Source organism: Mastigoproctus giganteus, chromosome 3 (assembly GCF_048544385.1).
Source record: "Mastigoproctus giganteus isolate SK-2022 chromosome 3, ASM4854438v1, whole genome shotgun sequence".
Classification (NCBI taxonomy): Eukaryota; Metazoa; Arthropoda; class Arachnida; order Uropygi; family Thelyphonidae; genus Mastigoproctus; species Mastigoproctus giganteus.
The window spans coordinates 259,116,922-259,144,560 of NC_143577.1; the positions used below are offsets into that span (position 1 = coordinate 259,116,922).

Consider the following 27,639-nt stretch of genomic DNA (forward strand, 5'->3'; position numbering starts at 1 on the left):
AGTCCTTTAGAACACTAAACATAAAACTTTTTTCAGGGATGTTTTGCATTTTAGATACAAATTCCTCATCCGAGTCGTACTATGGCACTATCTATACCTGAAATGGAATCATCCTGGCATTTTGCCAGGCATGGTCACATTTCACGCAGTTGGACAGCATAAGTGCAAAATCAGTATATCATTAGGCCACCCTCCGCTCCCCCTCCCCTCCCCTCCCCATTCCCAGTAAAGGGACTGCTTTAGCCACATCGGAGAAACATCCGCAGCTTAGTTTGTAGAAAGGCTTCGGGCCTGCCCCTGTCGCTGGTTGGTGTTGTACGGCGTCGCCCTAGTTTTGCCACGCATCGAGCTAATAAACATCACACAATATTTGAACAGCATTCGCTGTTTAGACATCGTGTGACCTTCGTCTTTCGTGATCTTCGATAGACTCTTTGCGTGAACCACACGCACTTACAACAAACCGCGTTTTTATTTCTTATTCAGAACCGAAGTAGTAGAGTATTTTGTTAGGGCACTTCATATTTGGTGCGATGAACAATAACAAAGTCCCCATTGTCAATCTGCGGTGTACGTGGAAAAATGCAGCAGAATGAAAGAACACCTTCGCACTCTTCGAGAATTGGCAACGAAGCAAATCCGGCTATTTTGATGCAGCGAATATGAAATTTGGTACGAAGAAATTCGTACCCAAATTTCTTACCAGGGACCTTTTTTAGAGAAGGTATTTTACCGAAATGTATTGCTTTTCCTCGGGGTAAACCGAGATATAATTTCTTCACCCTTTTTTCTCTGAAAGGAAGGGCCAATTTGTTGGAATCCTTATTAAAATACCCCGAAGGGATTTTTTCAAATCGTTTATTGACCTCTGATTCAAATCAAATCGTTTTTTCAAATCGTTTATTGGCCTCCTTACTTTTATAGCCTCTGAGTTCAAATCAGAGGCTATAAAAGTATAATCATAAATCCTTTTTAATTAATTTCCTTAATTGTCAGTTTCCTTCAGATAATTTCGAAAACGTCATAGCTAGAAGTATTTATATTATTCTACAGATTTAAGCCATATTGAGAAGAAAATCCTTTAGGAAAGGAAACGCCAGAAGTTTATCAAACTCTAACATAGAGCAAAGTGATTTTGAAATAATTGAAAGGAAAGTGGAAGAGGAATTGTTGAAGTTAAACATAGGGAAGGCACCTGGGATTAGCAAGGGCACATGATGCAAGAAAACAAGCTTATATAGCATCAGCCAAAAAAAAAAGAAAAAAAAACATCGCCCTTCTCATTTCACTCATCCACCCGCTCCAATTTTTTTTTTTTTTTTGTGTTTGTCCAGTTCTGACTTGAATCTGTTTAAGCTATCAACTTCTACAACGACAGGTGGAAGTTTGTTCCAGCAATCAACCACCCGCTGGCTAAAGGCAAATTTCCGCACGTCTATCCTACATCTGTCTTTCCTCAATTTGAATTTATGCCCTCTCAGGTGATTATTCTGAGCAAGAGGAAGAATCCCATCAGCATTGGGCATGCTCAAGTCATTCAAGGCTTTATACACCTCAATCAGATCACCTCGCAGGTGCCTAGTCTCCAGACACTGTAATTTGCAAAACTTAAGCCTTTCTTCGTAAGAGCAACCCTTTGTTCCATTCACTAATCTTGTTGCCCTTCTCTGTACTCGTTCCAACAGCTCTACATCCTTCTTAAAATGAGGCCTCCAGACCTGTACTCAAGGTGTGGCCTGACCATTGCATTATGCAAGGGGATAACCACCTTCTTATCCCTGCTAGAAAAAATCCTGTATATCATTGACAAGACACCTATCTGATTTTATTTCTGAGATAGTTAAGGTGGGGGGGGTGAAGGATAGGTTTCTATCAAGGACAACCCCGATAAATTTCATTTCTGTGGTCAGCTTGACGGTGGTTCTTTGTACTTTTATTTGGGGGAATCTCCTGGTGTCCAGGGTTTCCCGAAGTAGGATGGAGCTTGTCTTAGTGGATGATATCTTCAGGTTATTTTCGTCAGCCCATTGTTGTAGAGTGGCGAGCGCTTGGTTAGCTGTATTTTCCAGCTGTGCCCTGGAGTTTTCTGCCAGTGTCAGGACAAAGTCATCCGCATACGTCTGGCAGGCTGCATTTCCGAGGTTGAGGTTGAGGAATCCGTCCAAGACCACGTTCCAGAGCAGTGGGCCCAGGACGGAGCCCTGTGGGCATTCTCAGTAGATGTGTCTGGTTATTGTACAGTAAGGAGCAGTGACTCTTACTGATCTGTCGCACAGGTAACTGCTGATGCAATTGTATAAATTACTTGGGAGTTTGGCCGCACAGAGCCTGCTGAGGACGCTTGGCCACCAGAGGGTGCCAGACGCCCCGGCAAAGTCAACCGCGATGGCAAGAAAGTATTTGCGGTCTGTTTCTGCTGCAGCGTTGATGATACTGCGTAGGGCATCGGTGGTGGAGTATCCTTTTCGAAATCCAAATTGTTTGGGTGATTCTAGGCCTGCGTTTCTATAGTGCTTCTCTATCCTGTTTCGCAGGAGATGTTCAAGAAGCTTGCTGAGAACTGTCAGGAGCGCTATCGGGCGATAGGACCCTGGGAGGTCCCGCCTCTTCGTGGGATTCTTTAAGATTAGCCGGAGCGTCGCCACCCTCCAACTGCACGGGAAGTAGCCTTCTTTCAGGCATTTATTGTATAGTTTCACTATTTCCTCCGGGATAGTGTCCACTGCTTTCTTGATGATTTCTGGCTCTAGGAGATCTTCCCCTGGGGACTTTTTGTTTCTCAGCTTGGCCGCCGCGATCTCCAGCTCAATCTTGGTGAAAGGTTCCTCAATTTGCTGGGTTGTGTATATGCTGTTCTGTTGGCAGAGCAGTACTTGTTCTTGCTTAGTGGGATCAATGTGCTCCGGAAACATAGCATCCAAAATATTATTGACTGTTTCGTGCCACGTCTTTGTGAACCCCCCTTGCGGTTTCCTCGTTGCTGGGACTACCTCGCCTCTGGGGAGCCTGTTTGTAGTCACCCAATAGACCACACCCCAGGGGTTGTCATTTCCTGTCGTGGAAACTAGGTGCTCCCATGTACGCTGTTTTCTTTCTCTGATTTTTCTGTGTATTGATTCCTTGCAGTACGGTATCGTTCCCGGAACGCCTCTACTTCTGCAATAGGCCAATCACGTCTAGCCCGCTGGAATTTTTTCCGACAGGTGTTTGCTACCTGCCTTAGTTGCTGGAGCTCATGGTTTCACCAGGGTACCGCTCCCGGAGATGGTTTCTTTCTTTTGATACATTTGTCCGCCGCTTCTGTGATAAGTCTCAACAGTTTTGCTTGGTGTTGGTCTGGGGTTGTCTCTTCTGTGTTGAATGTGTGGGCAGCCACCCGTATGGTTTGTTGGAATTTGGGCCAGTCTGCTTTTCCTATGGCGTATCTGTGCTGTATTTTGTCTGGGAGTTGTGCTTCTGGCTACTGTTCGGTTTAGTTGGAAGGTTATTGCTCTGTGGTCCGATGTTGTCCAGTTTTCCGTTACTGTCCAGGCTGTGATGTGATCAGTGACGGATCTTGTGGCAAGGGTGACATCAATTGTTGTCTCCCACATAGTGCTGGAGAATGTTGGGAGGTTGTTTGGCTGGTTAAGTATATTATAGCAACTGTTTGTGAGGTACTCTTCCAGACGCTGCCCGTTCACAACGCCTCTCCGTCCTGGGGTTTCGCTATACCATGCCAGTGAGCGGCAGTTTACGTCTGCGCCTACAATTATTTTGGCGTTCGGAAATTCTGTGTGCATAGTCTGTAGGTAGTTAATAGTTGGGAGGATATCTTCCCCCGGTCGATTGTATATTGAGACAGCGTAAAATTCCCCTAGTGCGGTGACTATGTGGGCACACGCAGCCCAGGGGAGGCAGTAGTTCGATAGTTTGGTCACTGTGTAATCCGGATTTCTAACTAGGATGGCTGCCGACGGGGTTTCAGCATCAGTATGCACAATCTTGTAATCCCTGACCTCTTTGCTGTGTGTATACGGCTCTTGCACAAGCATAATGTCGACATTTTCTTCGTTGGCCTTTTTTACCAACTGGGCGGCAACCGCCCTAGACCTTTGCGCGTTGAGCTGTGTGAACTGAACTTTTAGTTGGTTATACTGTTTAGGGCATGCTTCCATAGTCGAGTCTTGTTTGGTATACTCCCTTGGCCTTTATGTATACAGGGCACTCGTTGTCACGGATTGAATGGTCTGCCTGGATTTTGTGCGCCTTGCAGTTTGCACATGACAAGACACCATGAGCTACTCTTGCAGACCGTCTGCACTGTTCAAAAAACTTCATATCTGCCAGAAAATTTCATATCATAACTGTCTGGTACTACGCTGACAGAGGTAGAGAGTGAAAAGGACCTGGGGGTAATTGTTACCCTCAGGACCTTTTCACTCTCTACCTATGTTAGTGTAGTACCACACAGTTGATACGTTACTCTGGGGTTACTGCTTCCCATATGCAGAACTTTGATGGATGGGATCTATCCAGTTATGTTAAGGAAGACAGAAAATTGTGAGAACATAGCCATGATTATGAGAACATCGCTGAATTCAAGGGAGGTCCAACAGACTGGAGATGTACGAATGTATCCACAAAGGGGATCAAAGGATGACAGAAGTAATCGCAGACCTGCTACTTTAAAGGAGGTGGCAAAGGAAGTAAGCAAACCCTTAGCCATAATTATGAGAGCATCCTTGTACTCGGGGGAGGTCCCCATGGATTGGAGATGTGCAAATGTATCCTCAATTCACAAAAGGGGATCTAAGCGTGACATAAGTAATTACAGACCTGTTAGTTTAACTTCTGTCCCAGGGAAAATAATGGAGTCACTGGTTGTTTGTTTCTTATTTGGTTTTTAGGAGCATTAGTAACTCAGGCCATATTGCTCTGGGGATATGCCGTGGCCATTCCCTGACCTTTCCGTATCCTCCGTATTTGGTGATCACGTACTCGAACCCCGGTCTAATCAAGAAGCGTTTGCTACGCATGGCTGCTTCTGCCCACCTGGCTACGGAGGTTGCCAGGAGTCACTGGTTTATTTAGTTAAATTTTTAAATTTCTAGTTAAATTAAATTTACTTAAAGATGCATTGCAGGATCATCTAGACAAGACTGCAGCAATAATTCAGTTCAGACACAGCATGGGTTTTCAGACACAGGAACGTCTTGTCTAACAAATTTTATTGGATACTATGATGTGGTCACAAAGGAACTGAATGCATAAAAATAATTATACCTGGATTTCAGGTATAATTATTTTTATACTGCTGTACAAATCGGAGCAGAATGGTATGTAGGGTTCAATTACTTTATTTTATTAAATTTTTAGTTAATTTTTTTAATTTTAAATTTAATTTTTAGTTCTTTTTTTAAATTTTAGTTAAATTAAATTTACTTAAAAATTAAATTTTAATTACTTTATTTTATTAAATTACTCGCCAGAAGTCGGTATGGACAACAAAAGACTGCATGGTAATGGAAGGTGCCAACTGCGGGTCGGATCATTACCTGCTGATTGCAGATATATTATTCAAATACCAGAATACGGGGTAAGGGAGACCTAGTACGGTCAGTAAAGACAATAAGGTAGTACAAGTTAGCACTAGGCATAATTGATCAGAAATGTAAACAACAGTATTGGTGGAATGAGGAGATGGCGTGTTTGGTGAAAGAAAAGAAAAAGAGCCTATAACAAATGGTTAATGAATGAAAATCAGGAAAATAGAGAAGAATACAAAAGGTGCAATAGATCAGTTGAAAGAAAAATTGCGGAATCCAAGAATGCAGCATGGGAGAAAAGATGCCAAGAAATTGGCAGCTCATTAGGAGGAACACAGTCATCCGAAGCCTAACGAAGCTAGAGAGCACTGAAAAGAAATGAATCTCGGTCGAATAAGAACTTTATACAGGGTGTTTCAGTTAAACGTTTCAGAACTTCTAAGAGGGGTAGGGTACATCCTGACAACTCGAAATCATATAGCAATGTGGGGTCGGAAATGCTTTCCTGAAGCGGTGTTGTACACAGAAGTCGTCGTGCGACGTCGTGCAGCACAGATTCGATTTTCGGTCAATGTATGGGCCGGTATTATGGGAGATCACCTCATCGGACCTTACCTGTTACCGTGTCGTCTAACCGGACCTATCTACTTGATCTTTCTGCAGCAAGTATTGCCACAACTTTTGAGAGATGAACAGATTCCTGCATCGACGCAACAGACAATGTGGTTCCCACACGATGGAGCCCCTGCCCATTATAGCGGAGATGTTCGTAACTACCTGGATGTCACATTTGGTCAACAGTGGATCGGACGTGGGGGTCCCGTGCGTTGGCCTGCTCGGTCACCCGACCTATCATGTCTTGATTTTTATTTCTGGGGTCATATGAAATCGCTAGTTTATGACACCCCTGTTGACAATGCTGAGGAGCTGGTTGCAAGAATCGCAGTAGCTGCCGAAGAAATTCGAAATTCGCCTGGAGTATTCCAGAATGTTCGGATGTCCATGCGTCGGAGATGTGAGGCGTGCATTGTAGCCCGTGGAAGAAACTTCGAACACTTACTTTAATCCATGTACCTTTTGCTTCTTTTCATGTATTATTAAAACGATTTCTCACTTACGGTCTCTTTTCTTTATGGTGCTTCTGTGTACAACACCGCTTCAGGAAAGCATTTCCGACCCCACATGCTATATGATTTCGAGTTGTCAGGATGTACCCTACCCCTCTTAGAAGTTCTGAAACGTTTAACTGAAACACCCTGTAGATATGCCAACATGGGAAAATCATTATAATAATCTCCTAAACGAAAGACGATCACAGTATCAGAGCATAATGACCCCTCCACCAGTAGATAATAGGGAGTAGAAATTACAAAACATCAGTTCTTTGACTGAACTAAAACGGCCATACACAAGTTAGCACTAGGCATTATTTGATCACAAATGAATGGAAAGTAAGTTATATTTCATTCTTATATAACAAAAGCAAATAAGCTGGATTCGGCGAACTATGGAGGCTTACATGTTAATTGCGCTATGTCCAGAGTAAACTCTAAAGTGCTTCAGTTAAAATTACGAGAGGAGGTAAAGGATAAGATAAGTGAAGAACAAAGAGGATTTAGGTCAGGTCGCTATTGTGTGGACAATCTGTTTGTTCTACAACAGCTGGTGGAGAAAATAAAAGCAAAGGATAAAGATACCTTCTTTGCCTTTATCGATTTAGAAAAAGCTGATGACTCCGCTGCAAGAAAGAATTATGGAAAGTCCTTCAAAATATGTCAGTTGATCCAGAGCTTGTGGAACTGATTAGGGAATTGTAAGGTAACAATGTGGTATATATTAAAGTTGCATAAAGAATCTAACCCAATCTATTCAATAAAGGGGCTGAGACAAGGATGTAGCCTGTCACCTTTATTGCTTAACATTTTCTTGGAATGTGCTTTACAAGAATGGAAAAGAAGCTGTTATGGAATGGGAGTACCAATTAATCACAGATATCTTTGGAGTCTAAATTTTGCTGATGATCAAGTTACCATCGCCCAAGAAGCTTATGATTTAAAATACATGTTGAGAAAATTGCATCTTACATATGGTCAATGGGGCCTCAATATTAATTTTACAAAGACAGAATACCTAAGCACCGCAGAACATCCTGATGAATTGAAAGTTACACAGTCTATACATCTTAAACCTGTTGACTTTTTCAAATATCTTGGATTAACTAAGGCAGGATTGGGGGAAAGAGAAACTTTACACAAGAGTTCCAAAGTAGGAAAATTCTTAGTGCCCTAAACTCTACATGGTGGGACAACAATATCTCCGGTAGAACTAAAAAACATATCGGACAGTCGTTAGTGGATTCGTTACTTTGCTACGGATGTGAGGTGTGGACACTGAAAGAGGATGACAAAAAGAAGCTTAGAGCCCTAAAGATGGACTACCTATTTCGGAGTACTAGGGGTTTCTAGGGTAGAGAGGATAACGAATGAGGAAATAAGAAGACGTATGCACGCAGATAAAAATATTATAAAACGAATAAAAAGTTGAGATAGTTTGGACATCTGCTGCGCATGAATGAAATGATATGGCCTAAAATTATATCTATATGAGTGGATACTACAATGGAAGAGAAGGCGAAGTCGGCCTAGAAAAACATGGAAGGAAGATGCACTATCACCCATGAAAAAACAGAGAAATTTGAAAACCGAAGATGCCCACGTTCGACAACTTTGGGAAATGAGAACGACAAGGCGACATCAACCGTATTAAGTTGAACATAGATAGATGGCATCAAGGGTAAGTTGCTATAATAGATAAAAGGGTGATTGAATGGACTAATGTTATTAGTGGAGTCCCACAGGGTTCTGTGTTGGACCCACTTTTTGTTTTGTATATTTATCAACGATATTGTTGAAGGTATATGAGGCTTTATGTCGAAGTTCGCAGATGATACAAAGGTTCGCAGGGTTGTTAATAATAGAAATGGAAATGTGCTAGAAAATTTGGGTAGATTGGTTGAGAAGTGGCAACTGAAGTTTAACATTGACAAATGCAAAGTGCTGCATATGGATAGAAGTAATCCCAGAGAAACGTACCAACTGTGTGGTACAACACTTATGGTAGAAAATGAAAAAGACCTGGAAGTAATTGTGCAGGCAGATATGAAGTTTTCTGAGCAATGCAGACAGTTCATGGGGTTTTATCAATGATATACAGGAATTTTGCTAGTAGGGAAAAGGACGTTATTATTCCTTTGTATAAGGCAATGGCCATGGCTTAAGTACGGCGTACAGGTCTGGAGGCCTTATTTAAGGAAGAATGTAGAGTTGATTGAGAGTATATAGAGAAGGGCAACAAGTTTTGTGAGGGGAATGAAGGGGATTGGTCCTCTTACAAAGAGAGGCTTCAGTTCTGCAATTTGCAGCGGCTGGAGACTAGGCACCTACGAGGTGATCTGATTGAAATGTATAAGGCCTTGAATGGGTTGAGCATACTGAATTCTCATGGGTTTCTTCCGCTTGCTTAGAGTACAATCCTGAGGCATTTAAATTCCAATTCAGGAAAGCAGTTGTAGAATAGATGTGCGGAAATTTGCCTTTAGCCAAAGGGTGGTTAATTGCTGGAACAAATTTCCATCTGCCGTTGTGGAAGTTGATAGTTTAAACAAATTCAAGGAGGAACTGGATAAACCTTTAGATGGAATGGTTGTGTGAAATCGTTGTTTTTTCTTTTTTTTTTGGTTGATGCTACATAAGCTCATACGCTTGCTTTCTTGCATCATATGCCTCCATTACTACTACTACACTGGTATGAAAAATTTAAGGACCAGTCAGGTTTTCACCTGTAGCTTCTCATAGGAGTAGCCTGGATATGGGAAAAGCATACCAAAGGAACCTCGTGAGGTACAGAAATTATGAAGGAAGCAACACCGACACAGCAACGGAAACAAAACTGTACAGAGGGATTTAATTCAAAAATGGCAACATAGCACTGGCTGCCATGATACAGATGCATCACTGCCAAAGATGGAACAAAGGGAAGAGGTAGTCCTCAGTAGGAGATATGGCCACCCCTAATGTCGATGCAGGCTTTGCACCGCCTGTCCATATTTAGAACAATGTTGTTGATAAATTCTTGCGGTAACATCACCCATTCCTCTGTCAGCGCCATCTTCAGCTGGTGAACATTTTCTGGTGGGTGTGGACGTGCTGTTAGGCGTCTCCCCAGAGGGTGGTTAATTGCTGTGTTCAATGGGATTTTGATCGTTGGAACATGTGTCCGATGGGATTTAGATCGTTGGAACAGGGAGCCCAATCCATACGAACAATGTCCTCACTTTCCAAAGCATATCAACAGCTGCAGTGCGATGGGGTGTGGCGTTATCATCCATAAACACGCACTAGGGAGCGAATGGCACTTTGGAACAGACGCACATTTGGAAGGATTACCTCAGTACAGTAGCGTGCACCGGTTACAGTACCGTCTTCCAGTATCTGGAGTTGTGTACGTCCATCCAAGACAAAAGTGTAAAGTGTATTCGTGTCTAGCGGCACCGGGGGTTCCCCCCAACTCCGCGTTGCTTTCATTGTAGGTGTAAAAGTTCACTGTAAGGGCCAGAGATTTGAAAGTGTATGGATTTTTGTAAGTGTAGTGTTGTGTGTCGTTGTTCTTCTGGCCATTTAGCCGCTAGACCCCTGCTGGGATCCAACGTTGTCCACACTTAGCCTCGTGGATGCAGCAAGGTACACAGTAGTTGATATTTTACTCTGGCAGGCCCTGCTACCTAGTTTCCTGAGATTTCAGTGGCTAGGGCCTGAAAAACAAAATTGTGGGGAAATAATCGCTGAAAAAGGTTTAAGCCGAAAGAGTTTTGCGTGCGCGTTTTAAATTTGGAAATGTTTTAATTTTTGACATTGTGTGGGACATGCACTGGTGTATAGACAAAGTAGGAGAGGGAGACTGAAGACTGGGGGGGGGGGTCAGAGGTATGGGGACAATACAATAGGTGCCCCCAAAAGCAGTGGGGCAGGCCCATGCCCTACCAGGAGAAGAGAATTGGGGAGTGGCAGGGGAGGGAGGGTACAGCAGACCATTTCCCCCTTGCCAGAGAATTGGGAATTAAAGGTGAATAGGACTAAGGAGTCCTGTTCAGGCCGCCATATGGCATACCACAGGTAGTTCCTGCATTTATGTCCAGTCCGGGTTTTTTGTCACTTGGTTTGTTCGCATGCACTCATTTTCGTCGGTTAGTTCCTGTGGCTCTGTCTAACCAGGTTCTTTGTTACTGCTATTTTCTTTGACCTTTGTAGGGTCCTTTGATCCGTTTTGGCCTCACTTTGGTCGGGGTTGTCTTCTTCCATGCTCATTTTGATTTCCTCTCACTCTTTGCAATCTTGTAGGGTGGTCGATTTTCTTCGAGTATGCAATTTCCTTTTATTCATTGTGGATGGCAATTTCCGTTCTTCTTCGGTCGAAGACTTCTTGTGCAAACCGGCTGAAAGCCGCATAGTCGTCTTCCGTGTCCAAGAAATGGCTTTCTTGGTTTTTTTTGTATGTGGACATGTGTATATGTAAAGGGTGGCTCCTAGAACGTTTGTTCAACTCCGCCTCGTATCTCTGTGAAGAACAGTATCACTACAAATGGGCCAAATATGGGTGTGACATCGGTTTGTGGGTATTATGTGTGTGTGTGTGTTCTGTTGTTATGTTCTGGCCACTTGGCTACCCAGAAGCATCAATCACCTGGACAGATGATTCTGAACACTCGTCCACACCACGGGAAGGTGGGCCAGTCCATGTAATGCACGTACTGTCTCAAGAGAGACGATGACCCACCTGATGTTGTCAGAAGGTAGGCCAGGATCCTCTGGGGCCCATTTCAGAGGAAAAAAAAAAAACAATCACCCATGGTGCTGGATATGGAACCGAAATTATTAAAATAAAACATTTATAAAAATAAATAAATAAATAAATAAATAATAAAAAATATAACAAATAAATAATAAAAAAATAAATAAAAATAAAAATAAATAAATAAAAATAAAAATAAATAAAATAAATAATAATAAGTAAAATGGAAGAAGGTAGTGGTGCTGCTAAAAAAAAAGCCAAATAAATTAGTAAACAGAAAAAAAAAATTATGATAATATATAAATGCATAAAAGAAAGAAAGTGATGCTACTAAAAAAAAAAAAAAGGAAGAAAGCACTTAATTTTGTCTGCAGGCCGAAGAAAAATTTCACTTCTTGAGGATTTGAGTTTATATATAATTAAAGGAGATCTAAGCAGCTATGCATCAGCAGGACCATTGTGCTGCATTCTGTTGAGATCTGTCGACAGTGAACGCCTTCGAAGAAATACGCCTTGAGCGAAAGCCTGAAGAATCTGATATGACTCCGAGCTTTGAAGCAGAGACTACTCCTGTCCTGGTTGAAAATTAGTAAGTGCATGAAGAGGAAGTCTGAGATCGTCCTACAGGGAGCAATGAAACAAGATGTGATCCCAACTCTCTGGTGATCCACACGAACAGAGGTCTGTTTGTGATAAATTGAACCTAAGAAGACTCTGGTTCATCGATCCATGTCCTGTCAACAGGTAGGACGTGAATATGTCCATGCAGAACCACAATCGAACACGTTTATCAAGGAGAAATGAAACTTGTGGTATAAATTTTCTCGTTGTTGCACCAACGGGAGCTGTATCCCATCGAGACTGCCAGATGTTAACTAACTCGTTCCACAGTCTCCTTCTTTCTCTTTTAGCATCATCTTGAAGGTTGATGGTTATTCCAAGAAATTCGGTCTCAATCTGCTTTTGCAGTATGTATATAAATCCTCTATAAATAACTTGCAAGTCTAAAGGTAAATGTTCCGGCTAGTACTTGCAGAGCTTGCGTTGAGACTGTCCTGCATGCCTTAACTAAACACCGCAAGATGGTTCTCTGCAATGAGGCGAGTTTTGCTTTGAAGTGTTTGAGCCGTGCCCTGTGAAACCAGGCACAGGCAGCATAGGTGATTAGAGGGAGGAAAACTGCATTGTAATAGATCCTTAAAGTTTTTCTGGAGAGCCCCCCATTCAACACGGAACACCCTAACAATTGCAGCAGTAAATCTTCGTATTTTAGATGATAACTTTGTCAAGTGAGGAATAAAATTGAGACAGGAATCAATTACCAATTCTAGAACCTTGTATTCTTTAACTATGGGGAGACGAACGTTGTTGATCTTTACCAACGGAGGACGAGAGATATCTAACTTTGATCCAAGAATCATCATCTTTGTTTTTGACAAGCTGATTTTAAGCTTATTGGCCACAGTCCAATCGTAGAGATCCCGGAGAACAAAATTTGCAGTAGTTTCAAGATCAGCCCTAGAGTTACCATTTACCAAGATGGTGAGATCGTCTGCATACGCTATTATTTTGACGTTATCGAAAGATCGGGAGAACCACTGCTGCAGTACCATGTTCCATGTAAAAGGACCCAATATAGAGCCCTGTGGGCAACCTCTCGATACTGATCTTGATACTTGGCTATGTTTAGCCTTGACTATTATGGTTCTATTGGCAAAGTAATTATGGATTAAAAAGTAAAGGTGGTTGGAGCACCTAGTCGATCACAGACGCTCCAGGACGCTCTCCCACCAAAGGGAGTCGAAGGTGCCCTCGAAGTCGATGAAAACGGCCAGGGTATATTTATGTACCGAGTTTTGAACTGAAGAGAGCATCCACAAGAGCATCCTGGCAGGAACGTCCGGGACTGAACCCATATTGACTCCTTGAAAGCAGATCCTGTTCTACCAGTAAGGTATTCAATCTAATGGCCATTAGTCCCTCTAGCAATTTACCCAAATTAGCCAGCAGAGCGATCGGCCTGTACGATCTAGCCGCTCCAGAAGGCTTATCCGGCTCTCTGAAGAACTTAACTATTGCGACCTTCCAAATTTCCGGAAAGGTTTCTTCCTGAAGGCATCTATTGAATAAGTTCAGAAGGTTTTAATTTCAAGACTGATAATAAAAATGTTTTCTACAAGATCTAGTTCTGGGCCCTTCTGAACATTAACTTTATGCGAGACAGCCTGCAGTTCATCCAACGTAAAAGGTTCGGTGGTTGTTGAGGACATATAAAATTCATTGTCTGATCGGATTTTAGAATGAACAGCTAAGTCTGAGGTAGGATCATCCAACGGAAAAAGAGCATCTAAGATTGCATTTGCAGAATCATGCCAGTTCAGTGTTTCCACGGAGTCCGCCGCAATTGAGCAAAATATGTTAGAACCAGAGGGTTTTTCTCTTACAATCTTGTATAGAAGACCCCAAGGGTTAGTATTTCCAGAGGTGTGAACGAAATTCATCCACGTTTCCCGCTTTCGAGAGGCAATGGCCTTCACGTAGCTTTTCCTCAATGAAGAATACTGCTGGTAAAAACGACTAACGTCGGCTTGGGGGCCCAGTCTCTATGCCTTTGGTACCTAAGGACTCGATGGACTTCCCTTCTTAACTGGGATAACTGCTGCTTTCACCATGAACACGTCTTCTGATTAACCCTCTTTTTCCTAGAAGACTTATATGACGCTTTTATTATAGCATTTTGAATATAGTTCACTAGATGAGAAATAGGTGTGGTTTCAAAAGAAGCAAGTTTCTGTTCGTCAATGTCCAGAAGAAAGGAAGAGTCAAAAGCATTCCAGTCAATATTTCTGATGGAAAATCTTATTACTTCTGGCTGTGAGAAAGTGTGTGAAGATGGAACGGCAGAATCAGGGGAAAGCATATTATAGATGACTCTATGGTCACTGGTGCACCAGCCCTTATACACAGTCCAGTCAGTAAGCTGCAAATCAAAGTGAGAGTTTGTCATCGTTATATCTATATTAGATTCTCCTGCATAACTTGAGAAAATATGAGGGTGATTAGGCTTGTTGTGAATTGAAACACAATGATTAATTATGAACTCCTCCAAGAGAAGGCCACGTGCATCTGTAGAAGAGCTGTACCAAAAGTTTGGTTTTTGCGTTGACGTCCGATGAGATCAATATATTGCTGTTCGGTCCCAAAGTATTTATCACAGTCTCGAGGTAAGCAAGAGAGTGATTAAAGTCCTCCGATGGAGGGCAGTAGAGAGAAATTAAGTAAAAATTCATTCCGGAGTGTGTCACAAGAACGCAGGTAGAACTGAGTGCAAAATTATTGGAGAACCGTGACGTCTAAAGAGTCATTAAGAATTAATATACAAGATTTCGGATTCTGGTCAACGGGATGTATTATTCTCATTTTCAACGAGGAACCCAGGATTTTAGACTGTGGTCCAGACTGGACGCGTGCAAAATAAGGCTCTTGTATAGCGACAATGTCAATACAATTTGTCTCGGCAGAAAGCCTAATCTCGTCAGCTACTGCCCGAGATCGCTGCCCGTTTATCTGCATAATCCTCAGACGGCCTTTCTCCCTCACAGACGAAACTGGCGTAGAACCGTTTAGAGAGGTGGTGTTGTTTACATTATGTAGAGAGTGATGAGTCAAATTACTCATAAGCGGTCCTTATTCTTGCTGTGTCTAATGCTTTGCTTTTAACTCATAGGAAACTCACTTAGGAAAGCTTTGCTTTTCTAAGTGAGTTTCCTAAGTGGCTTTCCTAACTCACTTAGGAAAGCTTTGCTTTTAACTCATAGAGTTTACATAGGGTGGACATCGCACACGGTTAAGGACTATACTATAGTACCACGATGCTTTAAATGCCTTGGCTACGGCCATTCAGTTAGGACGTGTACTCAAGAAGCTCAAACATGTGGTCACTGCGGTTGTTCAGGTCATAATATTGCAGATTGCCAGAATAAAGACAAACCCCCTGAATGTCCGAACTGTAAGCGGAGAAAAAAGAACTATGCTCATTCATACAAAGATGCTAAATGCCAAGAATATTTAAAGGCGCTGGAAATTATCAGATCTAAAACTAGTTATGAATAATACACCTCCAATCAGTTCCAACACAAGCAGTACAAATTTAAAACAATTAAATTTTCTCCAACTTAACTGTCAACGTGCGATTGCAGTTATGCATGACCTCACCACAACCGTTCTTGATCACTCTATTCATATCATGGCCCTACAGGAACCTTACTCCTATAAGGGATTAGTAAAAGGTTTACCTATGCGATTTAGAGTCTTACAATCTGACCCACACATTACTGGTACTGGCGGAAATGCAAGAAGGAGAATTTGGGCAGCTATTGTCATTGCTGACCCTAATTTAACTGTTACTCGGATTTCAAGTCTTTGCTTTGCACACGCAGTCTGTGCCTGCATTGAAGGCTGGTTCGGGAAATTTTATATTATCTCGATTTATTGTCAATGTGCCCAACATAATGATTCTATTCAACCATTTGTGAACTATATTGATTCCGCCGTGAGAGCTTTACAGAATGAACAAATATTCCTGTTAATGGATGCTAATGCCCATTCGACACTGTGGAATGCTCAACAAACAAATGAAAAAGGGGAACTTTTAGAGGAAGTAATTATGACACATCGTCTAAAAATTCTTAACACACATGGACATCCACCGACTTTTGTTTCCACACGTGGACAATCATTTATAGATGTCTCCTTGGCAACACTGTCTTTGGCCCAAAGGATCTCGGATTGGCAGGTTAAAACTGATTGGGTAACAAGTGACCATAATGTTATCAAGTTTACTATGACAGATATTGTTTCTCGTTCTAGATCGGATCCTTTTGATGTGCCTCGTTTTCACACTAGGTCTGCAAAGTGGCAGGTCTTTGACAAGGTAATAAAAGAAATGTTTACTCCTGAGCAGATGGGTATTATGGAATCTCTTCCTTTGGATAATCAAGTTGAATTTATACAGAACACTATTATACAGGCTTGTGAAGCCTCAATGAAATTTAGAAAGCGCAAACCATATCACGTTCCTTGGTGGTCTTCTACATTAACTGATTTAAAACAGCTTACTAGAAGGACTAGACGTGAATTCCAGAGGGCGAAGAGAAATCCATCGCGTACGGTACTTGAATTGACGGTTTTACAAAGTAGATACAAACAAGCAAGACGAAATTATCATAATGAGATTCGCAAACAAAAAAGGACTTCTTGGGAGAGTTTAATTAGCACCCAGGGAAATAGTGATCCCTGGGGACTTATTTACAAGCTTGTGACCAAAAAGATTCCACCAGGGGAGATTTTCACTTCTGTCACAACAGCAGAAGGTCAAAGTACCCTATCTTGGTCTTCTACTATAGATAGAATATTAGACGTAATTATACATCAAGATTCTGATACTAATATGTCACCGGAACAAATTGACATCGTACATTTAAATTCTAACTACACAGGATTGACTGAAGAACCTCCATTCTCTCTGGAAGAGGTCGAATGCGCAATAAAATCCATGCGCTCAGGTAAATCCCCTGGGTATGATAAAATTGAAGTTGATGTTGTTAAAAGAGTCTGGAAAATTGTACCAGCTTCAATATTAATTTTGTTTAATTCATGCCTACGAAGTGGTGAATTCCCTAGAGTGTGGAAAAGAGCTTTGCTCAAAATCTTGCTTAAGAATCCCAAAAAACCGGCTGAGGATCCATCATCATATAGGCCTATAGCCCTTCTCCCAGTTCTGGGAAAGGCGCTAGAGAAGGTTGTTGCCAGCAGATTAATTGCAGCATATGCCGACAAAAGACTTGCTTCTGGAGACCAGTATGGGTTCACCAAAGGACGAGGGACAGAAGATGCATTAGTTAGACTTCTAGATATTCAGGCTGATACAGATTCCAAGTATTTGCTCGGCCTCTTTGTGGACTTCAAAGGGGCCTTTGACACCCTTTGGTGGCAAAGTGCCCTGGCGAGGTTCCGGGAGGCCGAAGTGTCCATAAATATATATAAGCTTTTAAAGGGCTATTTTTCTGATCGTACCATTTCTGTCAAATCTGGACTGGAGGAGGTCTCTCGCAGAGTTACAAGAGGATGTCCACAGGGGTCAATACTTGGTCCCTTGTGTTGGAATCTGGTTTTTGATTCCTGGTTGGTTAAGAGTTTTCCAGCTATTCATATGATCGCATACGCTGACGATCTTACAATATTAATCCAGGGTAATTCTAGGAAAAGCCTTGAAGAATCAGCAAATGCTGTGCTGTTAGAACTCTCCAACTGGTCTTCAACACATAAATTGCAGGTTTCAATTGCAAAAACGTCTCAGATGTTGCTTAAGGGAAAGCTTGACCATGGAAGACCTCCAGTTATTAAATATAGGGAACAAACCATTAAGTACCTATCGAAGACCAAATACCTAGGCATTTATATTGATGATGCTCTCAGTTTCCTACCACATGTTCAGTATGTGAAAGAAAAGGCTAAATTGTTCCTGAGCCGAATTAAACAGATAACAAGACAAGACTGGGGTCTTAGAGGTCAAACCTTACGACTTCACTATAATTGTGTGTTTTTGTCGATAATTTCTTATGGAGCTGGTGCATGGGGCTTTAGAGCTAATAAAGTTGCTGTAATAAAGCAACTGTTACAAGCACAGAGGGCTGCCCTCCTAACCATGTCAAGAGCTTGTCGAACTACCTCCACGATGGCTCTTCAGGTTTTGCTTGGGAAACTACCTGTCCATTTTGAAGTTCAGTACCGCTACCTTAAGTATCACCTTTTGAAGAAAATACCATTGACCTATGATAACATCCAATTAGATCTAAGTGCTCCCATTAAGACTGAGAAGACAAGATTAAGGCAAATTTTTATTGCAAAATGGCAGCAGGAGTGGTCTTCATCTGATATTAGTGCAGTCACAAGGGACTTTCTGCCTGTAGCAAGGGAAATTAAAAAGGAGGAGTTAAAGTGGTTTTCGCCGGGCTTATATGGTATGTTTATATTAACTGGCCACGGAAGTATAAATACTAAACTTCACAAACTGGGACTTTCACCAACAACATCTTGTTTGTGTGGCCAGGAAGAAACTGTTAACCATATTCTTCATCAATGTCATTATTATAACGATCTTCGACGTGACCTACTTAGTGTAGTTCCTAACTTGGACTCCAGCAACAATAAAATTCTGGTTGAGTCCCAGACAGCTTTTAATGCTATGAATGTGTTTGCTTCTCGTGCATTTAAAAGAAGAACCGAAATTAGGTCCTAGTTTTACTGTTCCTGCGATTTCTTGGATCCTTTATTGGATTAGGAAAGAAATATCTCTCATTTTTGATTGGATTCTATATCTGCAACTGATTAGTATCATTAAGTGCTACACTATACTTTCCTGGATTTTATAATAGACTTGTTCTTGATGTGGAACTGTTTTCAGCAGAATAGGTATTTATTGTATAAGGAATTTTGCTCTACTCATCGAGATATTATTTGGCCTTTAGCGTTTCATAGTTTTTGGAATTAATATTTCTTTGTGAGTGACATGTGACCACTGTGACTTTTCATATTACAGACTTTTCCTAGTAACTCTGTTATCAACTATCTTGGATGATTATCTTAGACTTTTTGGGCTCTCTTAGAGCTTGTATTTAGGCAAGAACTTTTTAAAACATAATTTTGAACCCTGCCTAATGTGATCTCATCTAGGATTTGGACATGTATATTACTTTTGCGTTAACCCTGAAACATTTTATTTATTGGGCCAGGTTATGGCATTACCCTGGCATTACATTGGACGAATCTGTACATAGTGTATATTCTGCTGTGTTCCTGAAGAAGAGGATATTGTACATATTGCACATAGTGTCTTTCTGTGGAGCTTTTCAGAATTCGTGGATTTGCTTTCACTGTGTTTTTTGTTAGAAGATCAATTATTTCTTCAACAACTGAAGACGTTCTGCCTACAAGGGGTTAGGCAAACTGTAAATTAAGATGTTTTGCTGATCCTAGTTCCTAGGATGGGATTTTCCATGAGATAGGTCTCCATGGTTAGAGAAGTTAGTCCACTTCTCCCTACTTTATTCTTGCTTAACTTCTTCTCACTTCTAACTATTGGAGAGTCCCTCTGTTGATTCTCCTCTATTCTATCTATTTACCTCCCCAGATCCCAAACTTCTCCCTCTGTATTCCTCTTTTTCCACTTCATTCTCTTTTTCGGGCACTCTCAGGTGTTATGCCCTGGGCTTGCCCAGCAAGAGATAATTGATCCTGGCCGCCTCCACGTGGCGGGGATGGGGGTGAGACGTAGTGACCAGGTGTTACTGCTTCTTACCTGCTAAGAGCCAGGTACCGGCCGATAACATAACAACAGAACACATCATAACACTTACACGTCCAACACACTACATACAATTGGCCGGTCTTGGCATAAGCTTCAACACAAGAAGTACAATAGCGGCTTATGGGGGAAACCCTGGGATCCGCCACAACAACACATGAATATCCCTGAATATCCCTGTGTCTAATGCTGTTTTATATTCAGAACATTCACTGTGCTTTACAGAATGGCTGTACTCCCGTTTACGTCGCTTGCAGTTTGCGCAGCAAGCCGCCTCTTCCTTATGAGGGCACTCAGAGAAAACGTGACCAATGCGGGACAGTGACCGCACGAAGGGGATTCTTGGGAACAAAACTGTGTAGTGTGCCCATATCCTAAGCAGAGGTAACACTTGGTTACAACTGTAAACCGACGGAATTTGTGAGAACTCCAAGATAAAAAAATCCTTTCTTGTGACAGAAGGCGTTTGTACATTCTTGGCGGGAAGCTTATTACCCAATTGACAAGTGACGACGATCTTGCACGGGTAGTAAATCTGAGAGCAATTTCCTGTTTACATTCCTCTAAGGAAAATCCATTGTCAGCCAAGTTTTTCACACGAAGAATTTCGATTATTTCGTCTTTAGTTAAATCTTTTGGAATGTCGTAAAGAAGGAAAGACGGGTTTCCCATGCGAGGGCGACCGACAGAGACGCCAGCCGAAGTAAGAGATTCAGAAGCAGATAAATTTTCTAAGTCTGTCTTGGTAGCGATTTCTATAATAACTCCTTTATTTCGTACCATGCGTAGGGACTTAATTTTAACAGTCTTAAGATCAGACTTGAGGGTCTTAGAAACGAGATTTTTAACATCGCCACTTGTTTTGCACCCACTGGTGTCTGAAGCTCGAAGAATAATAACATTATCAGTTTTAACTTTCGGTTGTCCAGTCTTTTGTACCGAAATTCGAACTGTGTCTGCATATGATCCAGGAACAGGAGAAGCAGGTAGTAACCCAGAATGATTAGGTTCTGAACATGACAGGTCTGGCTCCCTTATCAGCTGAGAATCGATAACCACGGATCCCATCAGATCCTTTGATTTCTCTCGTCTGGCCACATCTGAATTCATCACCAAGGCCGGCAGGTATTTATAATCCTATCAAGGAGATCTGTTCTGTTTTGTACCTCCTGATTAAGCGCCTTTAGTTTTTCGTTTTCAATGAGAAGTGACATTGTCACGGTTTCCAAATTGTGCCACTTTCTCTTAGGACGTTACTAGCTGTTTTAGTAATCTTGTTTCCCTCTTGGGAGAGAAACCCAGAAAAATCATTATGCAGATTAGATATGGTTCCCAGAATGAGAGGTGCGTCCATTTCATTTAGCTTTGTTTGTAAGTTCAATTCACCTTCGGAGCCTGTATCCAACTTTTCATTCGTTGGCTCACCCTTTGCGATATCACTATCCAACTCTCACTGTACATTTTTAGCCAGTGTTTTTTACGTTGCAGAGTCCTGCAATGAGCCATTCAATTTCATCTGTTCAGTGGGAAGAGATTTCTGACGAAAAGTTTCATCTTTAGCATTAGCATTAGCATTAGCATTAGCATTAGCATTAGTAGAGGCATTTGACGCAAGAAAACAAGCTTATGCAGAATCAGCCAAAAAAAAAAAAAAAAAAAAAACTCACTTCACCCCTCTGTTCGTTCGAAATACCTGTCCAGTTGAGCTTTAAACTTAGTTCCACCAACCAACCACCCGCTGGCTAAAGGCAAATTTCCGCACATCTATCCTACATCTATCTGTCTTTCCTCAATCAGAATTTATGCCTTCTGAGGTGATTATTCTGAGCAAGAGGAAGAATCCCATCAGCATTGAGCATGCTCAAACCATTCAAGGCTTTGTACACCTCTATCAGATCACCTCGCTGGTGCCTAGTTTCCAGACACTGTAATTCGCAAAACTTAAGCCTTTCTTCGTAAGAGCACCCCTTTGGTCCATTCACTAATCTTGTTGCCCTTCCCTGTACTCGTTCCAGCAGCTCTACATCTTTTTTGAATTGAGGCCTCCAGACCTGTATACAGTACTCAACGTGTGGTCTGACCATTGCCTTATACAAGGGAATAATCACTTCCTTATCCCTGCTAGAAAACGTCCTGTATATCATTGACAAGACACCATGAGCTACAGTTGCAGCCCGTTTACACTGCGCAGAGAATTTCATATCTGCCTCCACAATTACCCCCAGGTCCTTTTCATTCTCTACCACTGTCAGCGTAGTACCACAGAATTGATACGTTTCTCTGGGGTTACTGTTTCCCATATGTAGTACTTTACATTTGTCAATGCTAAACTTCATTTGCCACTTCTCAGCCCATCTGCTCAACCTTTCCAGATCCTGTTGCAGCAGCATAGTGTCCGTGACAACCCTGCCAACTTTGTATCGTCTGCAAACTTGGACATTAAGCTTGATATACCATCATCAATATCATTTATAAATACAGAAAACAATAATGGACCCAACACTGAACCCTGAGGGACTCCACTAATAACATTAGTCCACGATGAGCACTGTCAATTGATTACCACCCTCTATCTTCTCCCCCTCAACCACCCCTTTATCCATAGCAGCAATTTGCCTCCAATGCCACACTGCTCCAAATTGTGCAGCAGTCTTCCACGTGCAACAGTATCAAAAGCCTTTCTAAGATCCAAATATATAATATCAAAGTTATTCCCTGCATCCAGTTCTTTTCTGACTGCATCATAGTATCCAATCAAATTGGTCAGGCAAGACTTCCCCTTAACAAAACCATGCTGTGTCCGAGCTATAACTGAAGTCTTGTCTAGTTGATCCTGCAGTGCTTCTTTAACCAGTGCTTCCATTAATTTTCCGGGAACAGTCCAAGGAAGCTCTCATAATTATGGCTAAGGGTTTGCTTACTTCCTTTGCTGCCTCCTTTAATATAACTGGATAGATCCCATCCACCCCAAGTGCCTTTCTTGTGTTTATCTTCAACAATTTCTCCTCCACTTTACTGCCAGTTATTACAAGATTCTCTAGCTTACTGCCAGAGTTGAATACACCTCTGGCATTCCCCTCGCTGAATACCTCCTCATGTGTGAATGTCGATGCAAAATATTCATTTAGTTTGATAGCTACTGAGCAGGATCATCAACAGTTGACCCATCGATCTCAAGTGGACCAATCTGATTCATCCCCTTCCTTCTAGAGTTTACATAAGTAAAGAACTCTTTGCTGTTTTTCTTTGCATCCCTTGCCAAGGATTTCTCGTAATCTGCCTTCGCCTGCCTAACCTCCTTTGTAACTTGGTTGCATATCAACTTGTATCTATCATAGGCTTCTGTGTCGTGTTAATTTGTAAGTATCCCATGCATTTTTCTTCTCTGCCATATGCCTCATGAGTTCATCTGACATCCATTTTGGCCTAAACCTTGAACAATATTTCTTGGTTGGTATGTAAAGCCTAGTAGCTTCCAAGATAAGTTCTTTGAATGCTTCCCATTTTGAATTTGCTGTTGGTAACATCATCAGTTGGTCCCACTGTATAGAATTTAAATACTGTCTCAGTCCATCGTAGTCGCCTTTACGGAAGCAATAACCCTTCCCTTTACCCCTAATGGTAGTTACCTCTTTGAGTAAATCCCACTTCAGCACACTGTGATCACTGCCACCTAGTGGTTCATTTATCTGCAGATTCTTAATGCATGAAGAATCACTACTGATAATCAAATCAAGAGTATTACTCCATTTAATTGCCTCCGGAACATGCTGATGTAGAAAACAATCATACAATAAATCCACAAAAGCCTTGCTAGTATGTTAGTGACCAGCCCCCAAATTCCAGTCAATATCTGGGAAATTAAAATCCCCCATTATAAGACTCTCTGATTTACTGGCCCACTCTATTTCCCTGTACAGTTTCTTATTATACCCATCAGAGTCATTAGGCCTATAGAAAACTCCTACTCTCAATTTTGATCTCCCAATGCTTATGAACCACAAAACTGACTCGACACTGCACTGTAGCGATGTCGACTGGCTTCACTTCCTTGGATTTTATGTGTTTCTTAACTAATAGCATAACCCCTCCTCCCTTCCTATCCTGTCTATCCTTTCTGTAGACGTTGTACTCCCCAAATTGCAGTTCTGCATCCCTTATATCTGTGTGACACCACGTCTCTGAAATCCCAACAATATCTGCCTTTGATGTTTTGAGCAATACCTCAAATTCATCAAATTTATTTACCAAACTCCAAGCATTGGTGTACACGCAAGTATACATGCACCTGTTTCTATTCTTAGGTACCCTAACACAACCCATGTGTTTACTTGTACCGCAATGACTCCTAGCAGTCTCTAAAATATCCTGCATCTTATATTTCAAGGTTCTGCTCATTCCAATAGAAGCAGTGCAAGAATCACTTTCACCTCTGCCAGTGGCTACTATTAATCTTTTAGTCTTTGTATCCTCACCTCCCCAAGCTAGCAGTTTTCCGACCCACCTAACACTGTCTCTAGTGCAAGAATATTGCGATAGCATCAGCAATATTCTTGCACCCTTTCTAGATGTTTGCCGAACGTCTCCCAGAGTTCCCCGATGAAGCATCTAGTGCAGTGACGGCAAGATATGCATTAGACTGGGCCACTTTGTAGTAAGCTTGGAACCGGTGTTTTCACTCTAGAGATGAGGGATCGCAACTTTCTGCCTGAGAGCTGTACGCACTTTACGCACTTTCCATATTAGGGGCCTAAAAACCTGTTGTTGATAGGTTTGGGTAGTATGGGATAAAGGCGCTCGCTGTTCAACCATTACCTTGGATGGACATGTGGACATGTGTATATCTAAGGGCGGCACCTAGAACTTTGTTCAACTCCGCATCGTATCTCTGTGAAGAACAGTATCACTACAAATGGAGCAGGTATGTGTGTGACATAGGTTTCTGTGTGTGTGTGTTCTGTTGTTCTGTTCTGGCCTCTTGGATACCCAGAAGCATCAGTCACGTGGACAAATGATTCTGGGTACTCGCCCACACCGCGGGAAGGTGGGCCAGTCCCAGTAAAATGTACCGTCTCGAAAGAGACTCTGACCTAGCTGGTGTTGTCAGCAGGTGGGCCAGGAACCTCTGGGGGACCCATTCCAGAGGGAAGAGAGGAGAGAGAGAGAGAGAGAGAGAGAGAGAGAGAGAGAGAGAGAGAGAGAGAGAGAGAGGAAAAAAAAAAAAACACATGGAGCAGGTTGAAAAAAAAAAATAATAATTAAAATTAAAAAAATGAATAAATAAAAAATAAGAATAAAAAAATAAAAATAATAGTTTAAAAAAATAATTAATAATCAAAAAAGCTGGTGGTGGAGGTAAAAATAAAATTATATATTAATATGTGAAAAATTAAAATAAAAATAAATATAATAAAATAAAAATTGATAAGTATGGCAAATTTATCAAAAAAACTCGAACTAAATAAATAATAAAAACCAAATAAAAATAAATAAAAAAATTAATAATTAAAATTAAAATTAAAATAAATAATAAAAAATATATAAAAAATTTATAATAAAAATTAAAATTAAAATAAATTTTAAAAAAATAAAAATAAATAAAAAATAAATTTGAATTTAGCCTTCCCCTTCACAAGTGTGAAATCTAGACTAGAATTATTTGTCTAGTTTTGGTTGGCATTGGCAAAGAAGGTCTTTCGCCGGGTAAAAATGCCAGATGCAAAGGCATGTTCCTGTTGGTCGCTACGTGGTCATGTGTCTGTAGGTCACACCTGTCAAGGGTAGCCACACCTCGGAAGATCCGCCTTGACTTCAGCAATCTCAGTGCGCCTCTCATCTACAAAACTAGAGTGGGTCTAGTTTTGGGCACGGGTTAATAAGGTCCGTGCAGTGCCAAGAAGATGACTGCACGCATGTGCATCCATCTTCCATTTTACATCATGCTCACCCTGCTTCTTCCGATCTCAACCGAATCTCTGCTCTTAAAGCATTGAAACAAGACTCATCCATCGTCATCCTACTGGCGGATAAAGGACGTCGAACAGTCGAATTGAATCGCACAGATTACGAGAAGAAAGCCCTGTTGTTTCTGCAGGACACTTGTGTTTTCCAGCCCGTTCCTCCCATCAAAGCTCCCATCAAAGCCCTGGAACGATGGGAGTCGAAAATAAACATCCTCGTGAACAGTTAGTTTAAACAGAAGAAAATAACAGAACCCACATGTAGTCGCCTCGGTGCTTCCGATTGCCAGATTCCGAAATTCTACAGACTACCGAAAGTTCACAAAGAGGGTATACCTTGAAGACAACTGTCTACCGTAAATCAATGTGTGCTGGCCAATTTACCAACTTTCGGTTGGCACACGCGCGCAGCCAACTTCTTGGCACTGCACGGACCTTGTTAACCTGTGCCTGGACCCACTGTAGTTCTGGAGATGAGAGGCGCACCGAGATTGCTAAAGTCAAAGCGGATCTTGCGAGGTGTAGCTACCCTTGACAGGTGTGACCTACAGACACATGACCACGTAGCGACCAACAGGAAATACAAGTTAATGGCTCAACCGCGAGCTCCTTTATCCCATACTACCCAAACCTATCACATCATGTTTCTAGGGTCCTAAAATCACATGGGATAAAGTGCGTACAGCTCCCAGGCAGAAAGTTGCGATCCCTCATCTCTAGAGTGAAAACACCGGTTCCCACTTTACTACAAAGTGGTCCAGTCTACCGCATCTCTTGTCGTGACTGTACTAGCTGCTAAATTGGGGAAACTGGGAGACGGCTCGGCAAACATCTTTCGGAACACGAAAGAGTCATCCGCTTAGCGGACATAGAACACTCGGCCATTGCCGAACACTTTTAGTTACCCCGCAATGACACTGACACGCACCGCGATGTCGTGATTGTAGATAGGTCCAGCCACTACCGGCGACGCGCCTGGTTGGAGTTGTTGAATAGCACATGCTACCTCAGTTAACAGAAGCAGTGGATGTCGTGTCCACCATATTATTGAAACAACCATTTTGATGAATGACAAACGTTGGCAACATTCACATACATCACATCCACAGGCTTCAACATCAAACAATTAACTATTGCGTCACGCAGGTTTATATACATAACTGGCAGTACATGACCTCATGTTCCACACTCTTAACTGTCAGTGTGACCGATGAAGGTTACCATAATAACCGAAAACTTTTATACTGTATGTTTATGAGATATGTGTTTTACATTTAGCATTAAACCTGTAATTATTTATTCTGTCTTCCCTTTCGCTCTGTGCACAAAATAATCCACAGTAATAAGAAGACAGTTATTTTTACAATGTTTTTGAGATATACGTTTTACATTTAGTATTAAACCTATAATTACGAAAAAAATGTGTTATGTGATATTGGTTAATTTATTCCCAAGATCGCATTTATACTTTTTTTATACGCATTTATATTTATACGCGAGGCCACTTATAAGTTTATAAACAACAAGTTTGCCTCGTTTAAAAATACTGAAGGAGGAACAAGAGCTTTGCAATAGCATGACTCACTATTCAACGCTGAAAACAGTTTCAGAACCACGGGATCTAGCAGGACATCTAGCATGATCCTAGTTAAAGACACAGTTTTACGTTGTATAAATGGAGAAACTGATTTAATGATTCTGCGTATTATTATCAATGTGAATTCAACATTTAATATTCAATAATAATATTGAATTCAATATTTAAAAATACAACTTAAAAGTACTTACTAAATATATTAATCGAATAATCATTTATAAAATAGTTTGTTGTTATTCTTTACGTATTTAATATAATTTTTTGTAATACAGAAACAGATATAATATACAGATATATAATATACTGATATTAATATAAAGATATAAAATATATAGATATTAA

General features: G+C 41.3%; 1 protein-coding gene across 1 annotated transcript; it reads left to right on the top strand.

Annotated features, from left to right (window-relative positions):
• Positions 1-7,496: 7,496 nt before the first annotated feature.
• Positions 7,497-7,817, top strand: LOC150089106 (uncharacterized). The gene has a single exon (XM_090370414.1). The coding sequence runs from the start codon at positions 7,497-7,499 to the stop codon at positions 7,815-7,817; it is 321 nt and encodes a 106-aa protein (XP_090226540.1).
• Positions 7,818-27,639: the final 19,822 nt, after the last annotated feature.

Bases quoted from the DNA above. Each gene is read 5' to 3' on its own strand.
- LOC150089106 (XM_090370414.1), top strand. From the start codon at position 7,497: ATGGGAGTACCAATTAATCACAGATATCTTTGGAGTCTAAATTTTGCT.